This window comes from Megalops cyprinoides, chromosome 3 (assembly GCF_013368585.1).
Source record: "Megalops cyprinoides isolate fMegCyp1 chromosome 3, fMegCyp1.pri, whole genome shotgun sequence".
NCBI lineage: Eukaryota > Metazoa > Chordata > Actinopteri > Elopiformes > Megalopidae > Megalops > Megalops cyprinoides.
The window spans coordinates 7795527-7814911 of NC_050585.1; the positions used below are offsets into that span (position 1 = coordinate 7795527).

Below are 19385 nucleotides of genomic sequence, written 5' to 3' on the forward strand. Positions count from 1 at the left end.
TCAGTCAATTTAACCTTGTTAAAATGCCAGGCTTAAACATACCCAGGTGCCTGCAAAAAAAAAAAAAAAAACTTCATTTTCACTCTGCTCACAGCGTATATACTGAAAATAAAAATAAATGAAATGAATAAATGAAAATAAAATAAAGGGTAAACTAATGTCTTTGGAGAGCGCTGTAAACTTGTAGATTTTTTTAAAGTTAATATCGCCTGCTTGGAGATAAAAAATTTAGAGTGTTGCTCGTTTTGTGGTGGCTTGTGGCTGTGTGCAACAGAGCGACGACGGGGATCGCAAAGCTTGTAGTTAATGTTTTTTTCTCCTCTCTCTGTCCTCTCTCTCTCTCTCTCTCTCTCCACTCTCCACCCTCTCTCTTTCCCTTCTCCAGCCAAACTGAACAGCCAGGAGACCTACAACAACTTCACCAACAACAACGCGGGCCCCCTGGGCCTGTCCCCACCGCCCGGCCTGACCGTGGTGCTGCCGCTGGCCCAGATCAAGCAGCCCATGACCCTGGGCACCATCACCAAACGCACGGGGTGAGCGCCGGGCCTCTCCGCGCACGCTCGCTCTCTCGCTTGCTCACCGGCCGCCCCGCTGCCCCGGGTTCACCTCGGAAAGCCCGCCGGCTGCGCTGCGGAGCCGTGATTGATTGTGTTAGCGCTCACCGGCCCGAGAGGCCCGCGGATTTAGAAAAACAAGTTCGGAAATAAAAAACAACACCATTACGCTATTATTCAATTTCTGAGTCTCCGAATTCTCCATCGCTTATAAACCCACTTTAAAGTCCCAGCCTCACGAAAACAACTCTTGCAATATTCTCTGGTCCAAGTACGGATGGCCTTTTGAAGCAGTGTATGAGTTCAGATTCGAAAAAAAAAAGTAGACTACCTATGTGTTCACTCAGAATGCATTCACATTTAAAGAAATCCCTGTGTGTCTCTGGAAAAACCTGAATGGGAAAACAGGATTGATCTGCACTCTGTGACATAGTACATCTTGTCTGCATAGAGCTAGAGGCATATCTAGTACAAATACATTTTAGGAAAACATGGGCACTGTTTCCTGGGTAAGTGTTAATGTTTCTTAGCTGGCCGTCCACTGCTTATAGCCACGCGCTAGGATATAGCTCATAGCACAGCACATGACTCTGCCTTGTGAGTGACATCACAGAAACTAGGGATTCTGAGATTTTCTGAAATAGGGCCGTCTTGAGGAGCGGATAGGGAAAAAAAAATGCTTTTACGATCCAACAGTCCTGTCGGCTTTTGTATGTTACCTACATGTCACTTCGTTGCTGAAATTGTGCGTCCGCCAAAAATTTTGCGAGCACGTCTTCACCGTGTCGCTTCTACGTGCTGGGGTCGTTCTCTCCACCAGATTCACGGCGCTTTGTTCCTGTTTGAATCACGCCGGCCGCTGCGCCGCGGAGAGACAGCGGGCCGTCCTCCACCAGTCAGACCTGTCTCACGAATTCTGCTCTGCTCCTCGTTTTTTTTTTTTTTTGCGGCTTTGTCCTTTTCTGCTTACTCATCAGCCCGTCGTGCAGAATTCAGCTTTGCACGCAGCCGGCCTGCACACAGCCTGCTGCACTCCAGCTCACCCTCAGCTGCTTGTTTGGCACGGTGAAACTTCCTGCCTCGCTTGGTATAATGGTGTAATTACAGTCGTGGTAAGGCACGTATTGTAAGAATACATATTTGTAATATAATTTAAGGGGTATTTTTGTGTTGTGTTTTTGCTTTACTTTAAATACCGGTTTTGTCGAGGTTTTGATAAATGCGGATGAAACGAAAATGGACGTCCTTGTGATAACAGCGCAGCCCCAGAGGTTGGCAGTGATATGTGCACACAGCACAGAGGATGCTCTCTGACAGCTCTATCAGGCAGCTGTGGCGGTGCTGGGTGGTGCATGCGTCACATTTTTCATGGTTCTGCATTGGATTTGCCAGTCATGGTGATTATCATGTGAGCCCTTTGCACAGTTCTGTGTGTGCCTCCACTCTGCACTGTAGGCATCACTGTACAGCGTTAGGCTGCAGTCTCTCTCTTCCTCTCCCTCTGCTTCACTGTCTATCTCTTTTTCCCTTTCTTTCTCCCTCTTTCTTTCCTTTTCCTTTCTGCCTCTTGCTTTTTCTCTCTCTCTCTCTCTCTCTCTCTCTTTCACTCTCTGGCTTTCTCCGTGTCTGTGCAGGCAGCCTGAAATCATGCTGCCATGTGGACAGTGTTGCTTTAAGCATTATTAGTGTAATATTTTTATTTATTTCTCGTTTTCCCCTCATCCCATTTAGTCCTGGCGTCTCTGTCCACGAGCGTCCGCCCTGCGTTTGTGTGACCCGTGCGTTTGACATGTGTGTTTCCTGCAGACTCGTCAGGGCCCGGCGTAACACTTCCAGAAGCTCTCCCACAGCAGAGGCATAGAGGGAGAGAGAGGCCCTAAAACCGTCCGCCCCCCTGCCTCGCTCTGGCACGTCCTGGAGGTTAAAGCTTCGCGCTGTCCCCCCCCCCCCCCCCCCCGCCCCCCACCACGCTCCGGGGCTGAGTCCAGCACATCTGGAGCCCGTCTCCGGCACGCATGTACGGGACGCTCTGCGGCGGCCATCTGTTCCCCCTGGATCTGTCTGCCTCCGCTCGCGTCGCTAGCGCCCAACCGGAGCGGCCGGGCCTTTCGCACGGCCGAGTATCGCTGCCGGTCCCCGGGAGCCCTCGGTGTCGTGGGTCAGAGGGGAGTAGCCCATGCCCGAAATGCCAGCAGTGCCGTGTTCAGCCGCCCAAGCTGTAGCTGCCCCGGCCCCGGCCCCAGTGGCAGTGAGAGTGGCTTGTGAGCATGTCGCCTTTGTCCCCTTCCCCTCTGCCCCCCCACCACCACCTCTAGTGCGTGTTACCATGTGCGAGGCACGCTGTTTTCACGCAGCCTGTATGTGTATTTGTGTGGGGGGGGTGTGTATGCGGGGAGAGAGGTGCCATCTGCCCGTCTGCACAGGCGTCACGCGGCCGAATTTCCACCTGTGTGAGCAGATCCTCCGAGACGGAGCGCCGGCGGAGCACACCAGCTGCTCCAACGCGCGCTGGACCCCGCTCCCCACCCCCACCCCCCCCCCCCCCCCCCCCCAGCTCCGCGCACCGCCCGTACAAACACACACGCTCAGACTGAGAGCGCGCGGTACCTCGTCTAAAAAACTGCCGGGTTTGCCAGCGTGTGTCACGGTATGTGGCTTTGACTTTGATGGAAGCAGGGCTGACCTACCAGTTTTGAAATCCAGGTGTCATAGTATATCTGCGGTTATTGCTACCAGTATTACTTGGCTTGCTGTTTTCTTGCTTGTTTCTTGCTTGTTTGCGGTTTTAAAATACCAGATGAAACTCTGGGACATAGAAATTTACTATTTGCAACCTTTCTTTCCTCTTATTGTGTTGTTTGTCACGTCACGTCACGTCTGTGCAGGATTTCTGTCTGAGCCCAGTAAGCTGCTCATCTCGCGCCTCTGTCCAGCTGTGTTATTACCTTGGTGTTCGCGTTTCCCTTGTAAGCTTGCTTTGTGGCAGTTGACTCGATTCACTTCTGGTAAAAAAAAATGTTCCTAGTTGCCATCAAATGCCAAATCAAATCACAGTCTGTAGGTGCTGGAAGAGAACAGTTAGCGTAGCTTTTAAACCCCTGACACACAGCAAAGTAAATGTTGTTAAGGTATTATTTAAACTCAGCTAGCTTGCAGCAAACTCATAATGGTCAGTACAAACATATTGTGTGTATTGTAGGCTTTTTCCTCTAATTCCCAGTGCTGTGGGCAGGCAGGTTAACTCAGCGCTGTGCAAGTTTGAGGAAGCAGGCGCTTGTGACACATTGAGACGTGTCTGCATCCCATACACGGTGACAGACAGTGACAGAGTCTCCAGCAGCTGGGTGTCTATCCGCGGAGAGCTGTGCACATCCGTAACGTACAGTGCTATTCAGACGGGGTGTGTTCATGTCGGTTCCCCCGCTCGAGCCTTGGATTGAGGGGTGCACGGAGGCGGGACACAATCGAGTGACAGCCAAACCTGCTGTTTCGAAAGCTACATCGAGACCCTTGGCCACCTCTCGCAAAGACTGCATGTAATCGGGCGTCTGCCATACCCAGTGTCCTGCTGATAGCACGCGTGCACTGCGCACGCCATTAGAATGCACAGAAATTAAAAGTGAGCATCAGAAAAGGAAATCCCGGCGAAAAAACATTTTCAGTAATACATCTGAAATGTGGACCGGCGTTGCTGGAAGTTGAGGGCAATCCCTTTGACTCCACAGATGTGCGGAGATTAGTATAATACAGGAAGCAATCGGCTCTTAAGCCATTGTCTCATGATGGGGCAATAAGTGTGGAAATAGTTTTAAAGAGCCCGGATGGCCGAGGGAGGGGAGCCTGGCTTTATATGCAAAATCGGTGTAATTTTAATGCCGGGAATTGAAATGGAGCCAAGCGTGTGACAGACACATTGCTGTTGCCATCAATGTACAGAGCGATTAAAGCTTTTAAGTAGAATTATTGTTCCCTGTCTCGGTGTACCAGCCGTTCTCCCGCTGGCTGGAATTTTCACTCATTGTTCGTTTCTAGAAACGGTTTAGCGGGTTTCTGCAGCGCTCCTGAGAGGTCATGGCTTCCGGCCATTACATGAAAAACCTGCCTGAGTGTGGCTGGAGAGCATGGAGAGAGCTCTGCTGCCTCTTCCTCCTCCTCATCCTCTGTTCTCAGCACTGGGGGGGGTTTGTTATCTGTATAATTTGAGACTCGGACGAGCTCTCCGACCCCCCCGATGGTTCATCCTCCCCGTACACGTCTCCAAGTCCATCGTCCATCAACACTGCGCGCTGTAACTCTGTGCCCTGGGCCCCGTTGCCCCCGCCGTTTGCAGCGAGGCTCCCGAGGGGGAGCGGCCATCGCAGGCCACGCCTCCCGACTCTCAGTGGCACGGGCAGCTGGGGCCTGACAGCGTCAGCGTCTTCAGGGTTGTCACCACAAAGTGAAGTAATGGTATAACCGGCCGGAGGCGGGAGTTAAAAAGCTGTGCCGAATGAAGAAAACAGCGCACCTTACGTAATGTTTTCCCTTTATCTGATTTCTTTCATATTTTAAAAATGACTTCTGTGTCACTGTGTTTGGCTGATAGTCAAACTGTAATTATTCCAGAGTATACATTTTAGCTGATATAGTTTGTGGTTTACAGCCACAAAGAGGCAATATAAAATAAGTGGCTCTCTGCAGATGTTTGTGTCTTTTTTCTTTGCTTTTTTTTCCTTTTGTCAACCACACATCTATAGGTAACAGTCATACGTTGCCAACCGGCTCAGTTTGTGTTCTGTCGCTTTGTTAAATTCAGACGGTGCTTTCACACGAGGAAAAGCGCATGGAGGGCTGTCTGAGGACTAGTGCTCGTGAATCATTTTCTCCCGGAAGCCCACAGTTCAAGATCATCCCCCAATTATCACTGTGGAGACAGAGCTATCAGCTGTAAACAGATTATATACGTGTCACTACACTTGAGCATTTTGGATAAACACAGGAATGCACTTCCATTTTTAATAGCTGTTAAAGGCACCAAGGCACCAAGAGCTGGGAAACTGTATCTAAGGAGGAAGTGTTTGGTTGGCTGTATGCTTTAAGGGGCACTGAGAACAGCCCAGATTCAGACTGAACACTTTGCACTTTGTTCACCACTTTGAGTATCAGACTTTGTCAAGTTTTTTTCACCTTCTTGCGTAAGATTTTATTAATTCATACTGTTGTGAAAGAAGTAAAAGATATATCAGCAGCCTAAAGATGTCACACAAAGTGAAGGACAAAGCCCATTAATATGTTTCCTGTTTCCGAGAAATTTCTTCACTCCCAAGCACTCATTGTGTCATGTGGATGAAAGAGAATGCAGAGATCTGATGGCTCTTCGTGTTTCGTCTAAATTCGTCTGAATTCAATAATATGTCGGCTGTTCAGTTTTCAGTGTTTCATTCTATGGAAAATCGACCTTTATATCTCTTTGAATGTACTTGATTGTACAAAAGATCCACAGAAAAGGCATTTTGTTTCCTGTTTGATGTGTGATGGGCCATCAAACTGATACAGCACATTTAACTGTAATATCTTAGCTGTTATAACAAGCAACTTAATAATGTTTCTTCCATGTATTTCTTGTGTATCTCTCTATTCCTTGATGAAGACCCTACCTCTTTGGGGCAGGATGTTTTTCCATTAAAACTCCATGGTGAGTTTTTCACAGTTCATTGCCAGCATGCCTTGCTCTGTATTCACTTCAGCAAAAACACTGCATTCATTCCTTGTTTGTTTGTTTGTTTTTACTTAAAGCTTATTTCATCATTTATGCTCTGGCGTCAAAGAGTTTGCATGGATTTCTACTCTTTTTTTTGGTGACGATCTCTCAAATGCTACGCCCTAGTCAAAATATGAAAAGTGGTATGGACAATCGTACTACTTAAACAGAGAATGTACTTCTTTCAAGTTCCAGTTAGATGGAGTTCAACCGTGGCTATAATGTAACTGACTACATTAAGAAGAAGTAGTAGACACATATGCCATTTAAGGATGCTTGACACTGTTACTGTGGCTTCCTCTGATTGCAGTCAGATGGTTAACACGCTTTCCTGTCTGTGCGTTCACTGTTCCATTAGAGTGCATTCCCCTCTGAATGTTTTCCTGCCCTGTTGTGACACTCTCTGTGACGAAGGGCCCAGCGGGTCACGGCACTATGCGTGACCCAGAAGCGGCGGGGGCTCGGGGGCTGCCCGGAGTCTCTCGTCTGCTTTTGCGGTCGCTTTGAAACGCCGCCGCTCAGGACGGACGGGCCCTCCTACTCACCCCGTATCCGCCCTGTCCTCGACGGAGCGCAAACGCGGTTTGCTCAGCAGCAGCATCTCCAGCGTTCGGCCTCCATATTGTTTCCATTATGGCTTTTACGGCCTGTGGTGACGCTTTGGCAGCGGCGCTGAAGGCTGCGTGTGCCGCGCCGCGCTTGAAAGCGCGCACGCCCGCTCCTGTCCGGGGCACCTGCACCGCGTGTACTGTGGCTGAGGGGAGTCCCTCGCTCTTTAACCTAATGAGACAATTTTATCAACAAATTGGTTAATAAGCGTAATGAGAAACTTGACGCGTGTTGGGAAGAATGGTCTTCGGAAAGCACATTTGTTAGACATAACAGAGAGCGGCGAGTGCGGAAGACAAGGTCTTCAGAGGTTGGAAAGACGCTGCGGTATATAGGCTCTGATATTGGCAACAGACATTTTTCAGAGAGGGTGTATTGATAGCTGAATGATTTTGAAAAGATGTAAAGCTCCTACAAAAACAGAAATGGGTCAGTGGATGCAAACAGACAGAAGAGCAAGCACGGTGTAGAAATCCAATTCTGGCCAGTCCGAGTTAAACATTTTTAACAATGAATTGCGGTGAGTGCACATTTTCCGATAAGTGCATCCTAAACTCTCCCTTCATCCTCTCTGCAACCACTTTCGTTAATGTTAATCTTCTTTTTTTTTTGGATTGCTGCAAAGCCAGACGGCAAATGCTGCAGACAATGTATTGCTTTCACAGAGGACATTAAACTTGTCTTCAGAAAAGAGATCTGAAGCAGCTGACCTCGTTCATTACTCTAGGGGGCGACGTTAAGTTTCCGGCTGTGCCGTGTTGTGTAATAAGATGCTTACAAGCTTTTAAAAGAAATCCCATCATGACAGAATCACTTATATATAAATGATAGAGTATTTGAGTTAAATGAGCTTTTCTGCGGCGTCTGTCTTGCCATCTTGAGTTCCCCGTGTTGACGCAATTCACTGTGTGAAATTAATTGCATGTGGGCCCGTTTGCTCACGGGGGGAAAATCGGGTCTTGGGTTTCCTCTTCCGTTGTGGAAAACATTTCCCATTTTTAATTGAGGCCTTTCTTTTTTCTCCTCTCTGTGTTGATCTTTTATTGCACTGAGCTGACAGATGTGAGTATTACAAGCATACTGTATACACCAGCAGAACATCAACTTGGACCACAAGGTGTAATTTTTCATTTTATTTACTTATTTTAGTTTCAGATGCTTTTACGGAAAATGTAATCCCAGATAAATGAAAAGTAGATGAAGTATCGTGCAAGTTTCAGAGTCCATTCTTTGAATTTCCCATTTTTACACTGGCATCTATTCAAAGGACACACATCATAGCTGTGCAATCCCGGGAGCATACGTTAAATGTTGAATTTAGCTACATGACGAGCCATGGAACCTTTTTTTTTTTTTTTAAACAAAAAATTTATTGGGATAAATACATTTCTCAGAACAATTATGATGAGGTGGAAGACGGAAAAGTTGCTTTCCTGAGTTAATATTTAATACAGAGCGGAATTGTTTGTACAAGAATCCATTCCAGAACGACTGTCATTAGGCTCGCTGCGTTATGGAAGGCTGCAGTAAAATAATGATTGTGACATTGAGGGATTTGTCCCCAAGCTAAATCTTTTTTGAGCTTGGTATTAGAGCAGCTCAATTGATATGTGCCGGTATATATATTAGGCATATGGTGAATAGCTTTGCCTTGTTGTACTCTATCAGTGCAGCAACATAGTCTGCTTTTGTTAGAGCACAAGACTGCGGTCACGTTACTGGATCAGAACCCAGCACACCCGGTCAGCTTCATGCTTTATCTCGTGACCGCAGGGAGAGGTGCATGATGGGAAGGAGGCTGGTGAGCACTGCGGGATTGGTGGGGTGCTGTCAGTCCAGCCAGGGTGGCAGTGGCAGAATCCAGGCCAGACCTCCTGCATTACATTAAGCTGCTGCTGCTGCCACATTCCACCCCCCGCCCACCCCCTCTTCGCGGTGTTTGGATTTTCGTCGTCATAAGTGGTTTTGCATTGTAATTTGTAGTTGGACTTACCGCTTTATGTATTCCATAAAATATAACGTTTAAAGTGTATTATTTCTGGATCCGCTGTTCAAAGATCTCAGTCCAAAATCAACATGGGACAGGGAGAGAAAAAAAAAGCTTTCTTGTTACACTACTTGGATTGCTGTGTGGTGTAGTGTGTCATTGTGAGACATTATTGAAATTAATGTTAACCTATTCTGGAATCAGAACCCCACCCCCATTATTGAAAACAGCTGACCACAAGCTTTTAGAGTTAACAGTATAAAACGAGGGTCCACCAGTAATTTACGGATTAAATAAACCCCCCCACCTCACAAAAAAAGGTCTCCACCTGACTCCCACACAATAAAGCTGGTAATCTCATTCAATTTCCCCGAAGCCTCAAACTGCATCAAGAGCAACAAAGTTTTATAGTCTCCTTTGAATCCCAAGACATTTTCTGTTTTTCCTTTTTTTCCCCTCCTCTCCGGGAGTGGGGGAGTTTATTATTCCAAGACCGAGCACATGTGAAGTTCTTCACATCAAGGACGCGCAAGCCCCTATCTACTCCATATCAGCAGGGCTTTGATATGTGGACATAATTTAGGCAGCCGAGAGAAAGAGGAAGCAGCACTCTGCACTTAGTGAACCCTCCACATCCTGTGTCAGCCTCGAGTGTTTGGCCAGCGCCGCGTCCTCTGGACCCCCCCGCCAGCGGAGAGCCCGGAGGAGGACAAGAGAGCGAAAACAGCCTCCCCGATGGGGTTGCTATCCTCCTCATCGCTGACGTTACGGGGGGTCACGGTACACACCGTGCGGCCATGCGGCAGCCCCTTTCCTCCAACGGTAACAAACGTGGGCCGACGGGAATCTGCTCTGGGTTTTTCAGCTGGCTTTTAACTGGGGGCAGCTGAGCAAAGGTGTCTCGTTTGACCCGTGTTCTAGGAGCCAGTCGTGGCTGGGTGACAGACTGAAGGGCAGTGGGAGAGCGAGGGATCAGTGGTGCACCGGGTCACTCTACACCCGGCCTGCTTTGGTCTAAGGAGTGTGTGAAGCGCGCCTTATTTCATTTGAATCTGAAGAAAAAAACGGAAACTTTGGAATTGTCCGTTTGAAATGGAGCGCTTTACATCCAACCTTGGGAAAAAAACCCTGTACCACTGGGTATATGTATGTTGTGTTTAATCAGCGCTAGGTTATTAATTTTATGTAGGCTTTGACGTTAGCACAGTGGATCATGACCCCTTCCTCTAGGGCTGTGTCCCTGCCCCGCCCCGGAGAATTTCTTTGTGTCACAGCGTATTTAAAGCCTCGAACCCACTTTCATGGCTGAATGCGAAAGCCAGGTTTTTCTGTCGGGACATGTTATGTGCCGGACAATAATCTCATCGTGCTACTGTTCTCTGATCAGTTCCATATGGGCCCCTATCACAGCAAAGAGCCATTTCTGTATTAGGTTTCATAAAAATCCATTCTGGCATGCACAATAACCCAATATATTTTTAAAAGGCTAGCCTAGAATGAGACCCGGAGAGGGGGTGAGGGTAGCATTTGGAACAGATGAATAAGCACAACGAAGCCCCGTGCAGTTGAGAATAGGAAAGCAGCCTTGTGCCTAGAGGGCCGCATAATCGATATGCACAAGTTCACTTTTGATGAATAACGAAACGACAGTCCCTTAAGCTGACGCAGATGCATACAGTATGTTGTTTTGTTATCCATTCAGCGAAAAGATAGTGGATCTTTTTGGTAGCGTGATACCTTGATGATAACTAACATACTCTTAGCACCCTCCGCAAACCTGCTGAAATAGCCTGAAATCTGACATGCACATGCTTAACATTACCGTGTGCGTGACCTCAGTTTTTAAGTACAGATACGATTGCCAGCTCGAAAATGTGCATGTTTTTATGCAGTGTATCAGCGATTCTGGGGCTAGGTTCGAAACCGAATGCCATGTTCACACTGCTGCTGTGTCAGCCCCCTGGGTGACACTGTTTCTGTAAGCAGCGGTTCACCGGGCAGTTCTGTATGGTGGCTGAAGACTTCTGAAGTCTTCTGCAGGTGCCACATAGTTCTGAACTTCTCTGTCATACATAATGTTCCTCTGGAATATTATTACAGCCATTTATTCTGCTCACACACATATATGCCCAGTATTTAGTGTAGTGTGCTGCAGGTTGACACAGCAGCTACAGTTAATTGTTAGTGACATGATTACTTAAAGGGACCAGTTAACTTATTCGCTGCAGCCCTTGCTTCCGTTGCACCTCCTAAATGATCTTGATTGGATGTCGATTCCCCAGACACCTGGTGTTGCTCTGACTTAATGTTCGTTGATATTTTGTCAGTACAATCTAGGGTGTTACGTGTAGTGCATAAGGGTGAATGCGAAGAGGATTTCTTGGAGAGTAGGAAAGGATTTGTCATAGCATAACAATAGCATTAAGATTTTGGGGAAATCGGTCATTAAAAAAAGCCAAATGCAATTTAATGTCATGTGCTTGAGAACACCCCTTTTTCTGTGTTTGAGCTGCATTTCTGTTTTATTTTTTTATCTACTTTTTATCTGTTTCAGATCCTGCTTTAATGTGCATGAAACATTATCCATCATGAAACAGTTTTTGTTCCTTTTTTACAGATTAATGTGGAGCATTTTTGTATGAATTTGAAAGGTACCTATCCCTAAAGAAAAATGTGTCCTCGTAATTTTACAACACACCCCATGGAAAAAATGAGTTAGTTTTTTAAAACCATGGCTTTAAATGTAGTATCCAGTTCCCTCGTCTTCTATGGTCTGTGGTGTAGATTTGCGCCCCCTGTCTGCAGCGTGCTGTCATTGACTCTGGGCCTGGATGTAGTTCCTGTGCAGGGTGTGCGCTGCTCTCCCTTGCCCTGCCTAGAGCCCCTTGTGATGAAGTGAGGCATTTAAAGCCGTGTGTCTGTCTCTCCTGTAGCAAGGCCAAGCCACCGCCCCCCCACATCTCCCCCAGCAAGTCCTCCGGGGGGGAGTTCTGTGTGGCGGCCGTCTTCGCCCCCTCGCGCTCTTGGTTCCTGACCAACCCCAACACCAAGAGAGAGAAAGGTGAGTGTCCCCGCAGGCCACGCACACCACACCACAGGGGACTCGACCATTAACCCTCCGTAATCAGACTGATGCAGTTCCAAAATGAGGCTACACAGACCTGAAGGAGTCTTCCTTCAGGTTTGACCCTGGATTACCAGCATTAAATGTGTTCAGTGTGTACGCACGTGTTCCTGTGGGTGATTTCAAGTGTGTGGTGCGACTTGCCTGGTCCGAGCATGACCTACGGTGCCCTCCCCTCTGCCTCCCTCAGATCAGTCCAAGCAGGCGGTGGTGGACTCTCTCTACATCATCAGTTGCTACGGCAACCTGGTGGAGCACGTCCTCGAGCCCCGTCCAATCAGCACAGCCCAGAAGGTCGGTGATGACACGCCCCTGGAGCTCAACACCTGCCCCCGGGCCAGCTGGACCCTGGCCAGGTACGGCTGCATCCCGCCCCCTGTCCCCCGCGCTCCGTCCCCCATTGCCCCCACCTCTTGGCTGGGGATATGGCGTCCTGGCTTCCTCCACGGCCCTCAGACTGCTGACCTCAGATAGCTCCCCTACACAAGGGAAGGCTATCACTCACACAGACGGAGGGGGGTTACATTTGTTTTTGTAACGGTATTAACACATAAGAATATATCTGTTGACTCATCAGTAAAGAGCGCTGATGTTTTGAGGAGAGGGAGATGAATGATAGCGTTGTGTGGTGTAATACGCTGCTCCAGCGCGTGTTTTCCCCTGGGCCCTCGTGTTGGGAAGCGCAGAAGGCCCCGGGGCGTCCGGCCCGCTCTCGCACAGTGCTGACTGCTCCGTGCATCTGGCCCCGTGATACGTGCTCCCTAAATTGATTTCTGTGTTTGTTTGGAGTAGGACACCGCAGTGGAACGAGCTACAACCACCGTTCAACGCCAGCCATCCCTTGGTGCTGGCATCAGACTTGGTGCAGCACTACCAGTACCTCCTGGCTGGCTGTAAGTGTTGGCTTTTGTGTGTGTGTGTGTGTGTGTGTGTGTGTCCCTGTGTGTGTGTGTGTGTGTGTGTGTGTGTGTGTGCCTGTGCCTGTCTGTGTGTGTGTGTGTGTGTGCGCGCGCGCGCGCGCGCCTGTATCTGTGTGTATGTGTGTGTGTGCGTGTGTTCTTTTGTGCAAGCTTATGTGTGTTTTTGTGTGTGTTTGTGTGTGTGTGTGTGTGTGTGTGTGTGTTTACGTGTGTGTTTACGTGTGTGTACATGTGCGCATGCGTCAGGTTGGTGATGTGGGCTCAGCATATCCTTCTGATTTACGTTGTTTATTCTCTGTGGGAGATGTGTTCAACATGTTATTGGTACCACATGCCGAGCTGGGCCCTTTCGGTAAAGGAGCTGCTGTTCTCTCTCCCCCTCTCCCTCTTTCTCTCTGGAAATACAAAAAAAAAGAAGAGTGCTTCAGCTGTTTGAAGTAGCAGTGTCGAACAGAATTACACTGGTTTTCCCTCCCGAACCTTGCCCTGAATGCGGCCTTTGTCACTCAGCGATGGGTGTCTCCCCTGAACGTTTTGCCGTGATATTGAATTAACTCCGCATTCAAATGAAGCCAATTAGTGAGGCTATAATGCAGCATAATTGAATAAGGGACACAAAGGGAGGAGAGCACCGAGGCTGACATCTGAGTGGTGAGAGCAGGCGACCGGGGGGCAGATTGCTCATGGATGACCAGATGAGGAATATATCTCCACTAAGTGCGCATTGTTGTGTCGGACGCATTGTAATAAACATAAATCTGTAATTAGCTCTCGGAGTCCCAGAGGCAACGCTGAGCGATTCTTCTTTTCCGCTAAATCCCAGCTGCTGAGGGCCTGACGGGTAGGACGCTTTGCTGAATTAGTTATTAGAGGATTCTGTGTGTCAGACCCATGAAGTCTCTCGGCGTGACGAGGGGAGAGCCTCGCGCCCAGCGCGCGGGGCGGGTATGCTAACGAGGAGATGGGATAGCGGACAGGCTGTGCACTCATCCTTTCTGTCCAGGCCCCCTTGGAGGATTTGGCGGCACCAGCTCAGCGCCGGAGAAGTCGAGGTCGGGACAATATGCAAGTAATCGCTCGTAAATGCGCAGCTTGCGTGGTGGCCGTTGTCCTCAGCCCTCTCCATTGTAGTCCTGTGGTGTCCCTCCGACTAACGTTGTGTCCCCGAGTGATTTCGATACGTGGCTCCATGCAGTGCATAAGGGCTTGGACAAATGGACTCTGATTGCTGCCTTAAAACAGAGCCTAAAAAACCAGGCCTTGTAGGAGCTCACCTGGGCCCGTCAATACAGATGTTACCGATCTCATTTCCATCCCTGTGTATCAGATGTAGGTGGCCGGCGGAAGGAGGGAAAAGTGGGGGGAAAAAAAAGAAAATGCAAAAGGAAGAAGACAGGGCGCTTTGCTGCAGTGGGTGGAGCCACGCTGCTCCCTTTGAGGGCATCTGACTGACAGTGCGCGTCTGCGGCTCTGTATTGGATGACCCGGGGCCGATTAAAAATGCAGCAGGTGGACGCGGGGGTCAGGGGAGCCGGAGCCTGTGGGCCGGCCGATAAAGGCGCGCCGTGGCGCCACTTCATGGCCGCTATCTCCACCTGTCCATCTGCCCAGCCGGGCCCCCGGGGGCCCCCGGCGGCCCGGCGCTGCGGAGGATGGGGGAGCGCCCCGCTGCGTGAGACGATAAGAGGAGAAAACGCCGATGATGGAGAGATAGCACGCCGTCCAAGACCCCGCACCACGGACCTCTGGCTTGGCAACCCATGTCAGCACGGCTAGTGCTCACAAAAATAAAAAGAAAAAAAAACCTTTTAAGCCAAGACCACCCTCAGATCCTCTTTTAACACACGTCTGGGAGGGGGAATTTATCGCAGGGTGAGGCCGTGGGCTGCTTAGCCTGCTTCGATTAATGTGCTAGTTCAGTTTCCAGCCATACAACGCTCATTCCTGAGAGCCGAGACGCATTTCTCTCTGTTCAAGAGTGGCGGCTGGTATCCGTGGAGCTGTCTGCAGTGTGTGCTTAGACACCTCTTCCAGCTCATATAATTTTGCAGACAGAGACAACCACTGAATAATTTACCTCCAGACTCTGCTGCTGGCTCCTCAGTGCGGTAGTGGGGTTAGGCCTGCCTCTCCCCCCTCCACCCCCCACCTGTCATAATGCACTAATTGTGGAGGCGAAAACCTCAGGGGCTGCCTCTTGACAGTGAGGCCACGTGTTTGTCAATAGTGTCTAAAAGGTGGGGGGTGGGGGTGGGAGAGCCTGCGGTCCGAGCAGTAAAAGGAAGACCTGGCGCCGGGGTCTGGGGGTCAGCACCGGCTGATGTCGACTGGCCTAAATCACGGTCCGTCCGCACCTTCCCGGTGCCGTGCTACATTTTACGAGGGGTTAGAGAAGAAAACCCCAACCTGTCACGGCTGGAGGGCCTTCCTCCTTTCTCCCACCCCCCCCCCCCCCCCCCCGTAGATAAGATCAGCAGCGTGGCAGACCGGGCCTTATCTGTCAGCAGCCCTGGGGTCACTCAATCAATAGCCTCCCTGCTTTGTGGCTCCTACCTGCAGCTGGCCTCCAGAACCCTCTGCTTCTGAACAGATACCTTCTGTCCCCCCCCACATGGCTGGAAGGAAGCCTTTCCTGTCCCCACCGCTGTGAAAATTAGAAGCCCTCCAAACGAGTGCCGCACCTGGCATCTTTATACGTGTGAATTGCGTTAGCACTCCTGCTGTTCAGAGCTGATATGTCCATTTTAAATGCCTCTGGCCAGGCTGCTGCTTTGACAACATCAATTAGAGGGCTTTTTTCAGGCCTTGGCGGCCGTGACGTCAAGGCGGCCTTTTTTCTTTTTTTAAACATGTCTGCAGCGGAAACACTGACGGCGCATTTATTCACCGCGCGCGTTTGCTCAAAATGCTGATCAAACCCGCAGCTCGGATGAGGATTATTTTACGTGAAATTCCGTTCCGGCTGTAAGCACTTCTGTCACTGGGCGCGGGGTTTAACAGAGTCTGAGTGGAGAAGAGAGAGACAGCACCGCGCCCACCTTCCTCAGGCTGCACTCGTGTCCCAAGACAAGCCAGAAGATCATGGCTCTGCGACAATGGGCGCATATGGCGGGAGGTTTTGCAGAGCGGTCAGCCTGGGTCGCCCGGTCCCCCCCCTCCTGCAGGTACGGTCGCACCGCACTCCGCTGGCGCCAGGGACGGCCATCGGCCCATCCCACCGGAGCCTCGCTGCCACTCCGGCCAGGAGGGCTAATGAAAGCCCAGGGAAACCCGATCTGTGGAGCGACTGACCGTCACAAAACTTCAATAATTCATTAGTGAACAGCTATTGTGCTCCAGGGTCAGAGAGCAGAGAGAAGGAGGGGAGGGGGGGGCGGTGCTAGATTGCATTTAATAAGTAACACAGGCTGTCTTTGTTCTTCTCCATTAGGGAACACATGAGAAATCAAAGTGCCCGGGCTGGGGTCATCCTTCTGATCGTTTAGGCCCCACCCCGAAATTAACTCCCCTACCTGTGGGTTTTCTGGCCTCTCCCTCGGAGGGCGGACGGGCCTCATTAAAGGAATAAACAGATAAAATAAGAATGCAGACACTCCATTACGTCAGCCCCTCTGGAGACCCGAGTGTATCTGTTACCGTGGCTGCAGAGCGAGCGGTGGAAACCAGGCAGGGACACCTCGGCTCACTCAAGTGGGGATGAACACCTGGCTCACACCGGGGAGAGAGACGGAGAGAAAGAGAGGGAGAGAGACATCAGGCCCTCTCGTGTGCACCAGATGAAAACCTGACAGCTTTACTGCCTGTTCTCCTATTAGACAAATTTGCAGCAAAAGCTCGTTGTAGCCGCGAGCGGAGCTGCGAAACGCATCACTCTGCACATTAGGCCTTATTCCCGCCGCCTGCTTATTCAAGCCTGCGAGTGCTCCATCTGTCTGTGTGCTGCGTGCTATCTCTCACACACTGAAGCACACACACACACACACACATATACACACACACACATACACACACACTGAAGCATGCGCACACGCACACACGCACACCACACACACACACACACACACACACACACACACACACATATATACACACACTGAAGCATGCGCACACGCACACATGCACACCACACACACCCACCCACACACACACACACACACACACACACACACACACACACACACACATATACACACACTGAAGCATGCGCACACGCACACATGCACACCACACACACACACACACACACACACACACACACGCATATACACACACTGAAGCATGCACACACGCACACACGCACACCACACACACACAGGCGCACATACACATTCATGCGCATGCACACACACATATACATATGTACACACATACCCACACACACATATACACACACTGGCGCACACACACACACACACATATACACACACTGAAGCACACACGCACGCACACCACACACACACACACCCACACTCTCTCTCTCTCACGCATGTGCGCATCTCTCTGCCTGCAGTGGCACCCCCCGGAAGCCCGGGCCCCATCACACGGCACGAGTCCTACGACAGCCTGGCGTCGGACCACAGCGGGCAGGACGACGAGGAGTGGCTCTCCCAGGTGGGTACGCGGCCACTCCCACCTGAGTGCGCCTTGCTCGCCCCGCACCTGCCCCGAAACAAACAGCAACGGGGCGGAGTGCGCCGAAACCCGCTCTAACCATGAGCCGGTGGGGGGTGGGGCTGACTCATGCAGGCGCTGAAGAGAGATCCGGCCACTGACTCCCATAATCCCCAGCCATTGACACGTACACATTTGGCCCACATCCAGAGCGATTTACAAAGCACTGTGAACACAGTAGCTGCATGTAGGACCGCATGAACATAGAACTAAAGCACAGGCCGCGAGGACACAGTCCAATCCAGAATACAGAGCCAGAGAAACCGGTGCCAACCAGTCATGCAGAAAGGCAGATGTCCTCACTCTGTGGCCTGATTGGTGCCCTCCGAAACTGCCTGACAATAAATCAATCAGGAAACATGTCCTTTTTAGAGTGTACGTTGTAGTGTTACAGTTGTACTCACACACAATTCACCATCTAGCTGTAATGCTATCGGAGATGACTGGCAATACCTGATGCGGGGAGTCCATCTGACAGCCAATTAGAACACTTTTGTGTGTCACAGTAGACTTCGGGGGAAGAACGACATGCATAAAAGAAATGGCAAAAAATAAATAAATAAATAAATTGCATTACAGCTGCCTTGTGGGTTTCATTATCATTTTTAACTGGGTTTAGGTTTATTAGATTAGCATTAAAAACATTTTAAGGGATTTGGATTGATCCAAATGCTATAATGAAATACGTTTGTTTGTGACCTTTTTAACTGCAGAGGCGTTTTCCGCCGCGCCGCGTGTCTGTCGTCCTTCTGACCGGGACCGGGGGCGGCTGGCGGGGTCTAAAACAGCGCCCGCACCTCCCCGGCTGAGGCTCCGTCGCGGGGTCTTTGAAGATCAGCGAAATTGATGAATATGTGGCATGACAGCTATTGGGTTAATGCCGTCTAAACCTTCTGGACATTTTTTTTTTTACGTAATCCGTATAGGACGTTACATCGCCGGGCCGATATGTCAACAATGGGAGGCATCGCGTGAAAAGGGGGGCCCGTCCTGCAGTGGGGGTCCATGCCGAGACGCTGGGGGGTAATGAGAGCTGTCAGTGTGAAGTGGGTGCAATATGTCACGGCGCAACGTGACAGGAGGGTCGAGGGGGGGGGAACATCTGGCCATAGCCCCAGTGACAAACTGCAACGGCATCTGTTTATCTCCGGGGCGGCGCAACACTGATGGTGTTAACCGCAAAAAACGCAGCAATCCTCTTCCGTGGCCTAATTTACACAGCTGTGCCGAGGGTGCGTCATGCAAGTCCGTGTTGGAGAGCATAAGCCGCCTCGGCGCCCTGCTTTCGTGTCGGGCCACCGCTCCAGCGGAAAAGCTGGGCCGCAGCAGAAAGGAAAACGTCACAAGCAATAATTGTTTTGTGCTGTTTTTTTTGTTTTTTTGCGTCAGCTGTTAGGTGCGTGGATCTATGTCTGTAATGCCGGCGCAGAGATTTGCCGTGTAAAATTCAGAAAATGATGTTATCCAGAGAGATCACACTGTTTAGAGGAATATGTCAAATGTCTCTTCACACAGTAAACAGGAAGAGCTCTTCTTACGCTGTCTTCACATGTGTGAATTTGTGTATGTGCACGACTGCGTGTGTGTGTGTGTGTGTGTGTGTGTGTGTGTGTGTGTGTGTGTGTCAGTGTGGAGCCTGATTTCTGCTGACCCACGTTACCTGAACACGCACAGCTCCACCACAGCCCATGATGCTTTGCGTTTTGGCCAGGTCTGGCTGAGCTGAGCTCATCCAGCGCCGCCTACGCCTGCTCTCTCAGCTTTTGTTTGTAAATCA

The 19385-nt window shown here is 50.0% G+C and overlaps 1 protein-coding gene across 2 annotated transcripts in view; it reads left to right on the forward strand.

Annotated features, from left to right (window-relative positions):
• The window catches only part of LOC118775482 (breast carcinoma-amplified sequence 3-like), a 228806-nt gene that overhangs the window by 65381 nt on the left and 144040 nt on the right, over window positions 1–19385 (forward strand). The window contains exons 16-21 of one of the 2 annotated variants that reach the window (XM_036525425.1): window positions 386–536; window positions 6187–6231; window positions 11827–11954; window positions 12208–12373; window positions 12810–12910; window positions 17448–17548. In XM_036525425.1, the coding sequence (XP_036381318.1) occupies window positions 386–536; window positions 6187–6231; window positions 11827–11954; window positions 12208–12373; window positions 12810–12910; window positions 17448–17548 (692 nt within the window). The remainder of the gene's footprint in view (window positions 1–385; window positions 537–6186; window positions 6232–11826; window positions 11955–12207; window positions 12374–12809; window positions 12911–17447; window positions 17549–19385) is intronic. The other variant, XM_036525426.1, reaches the window with a different exon arrangement.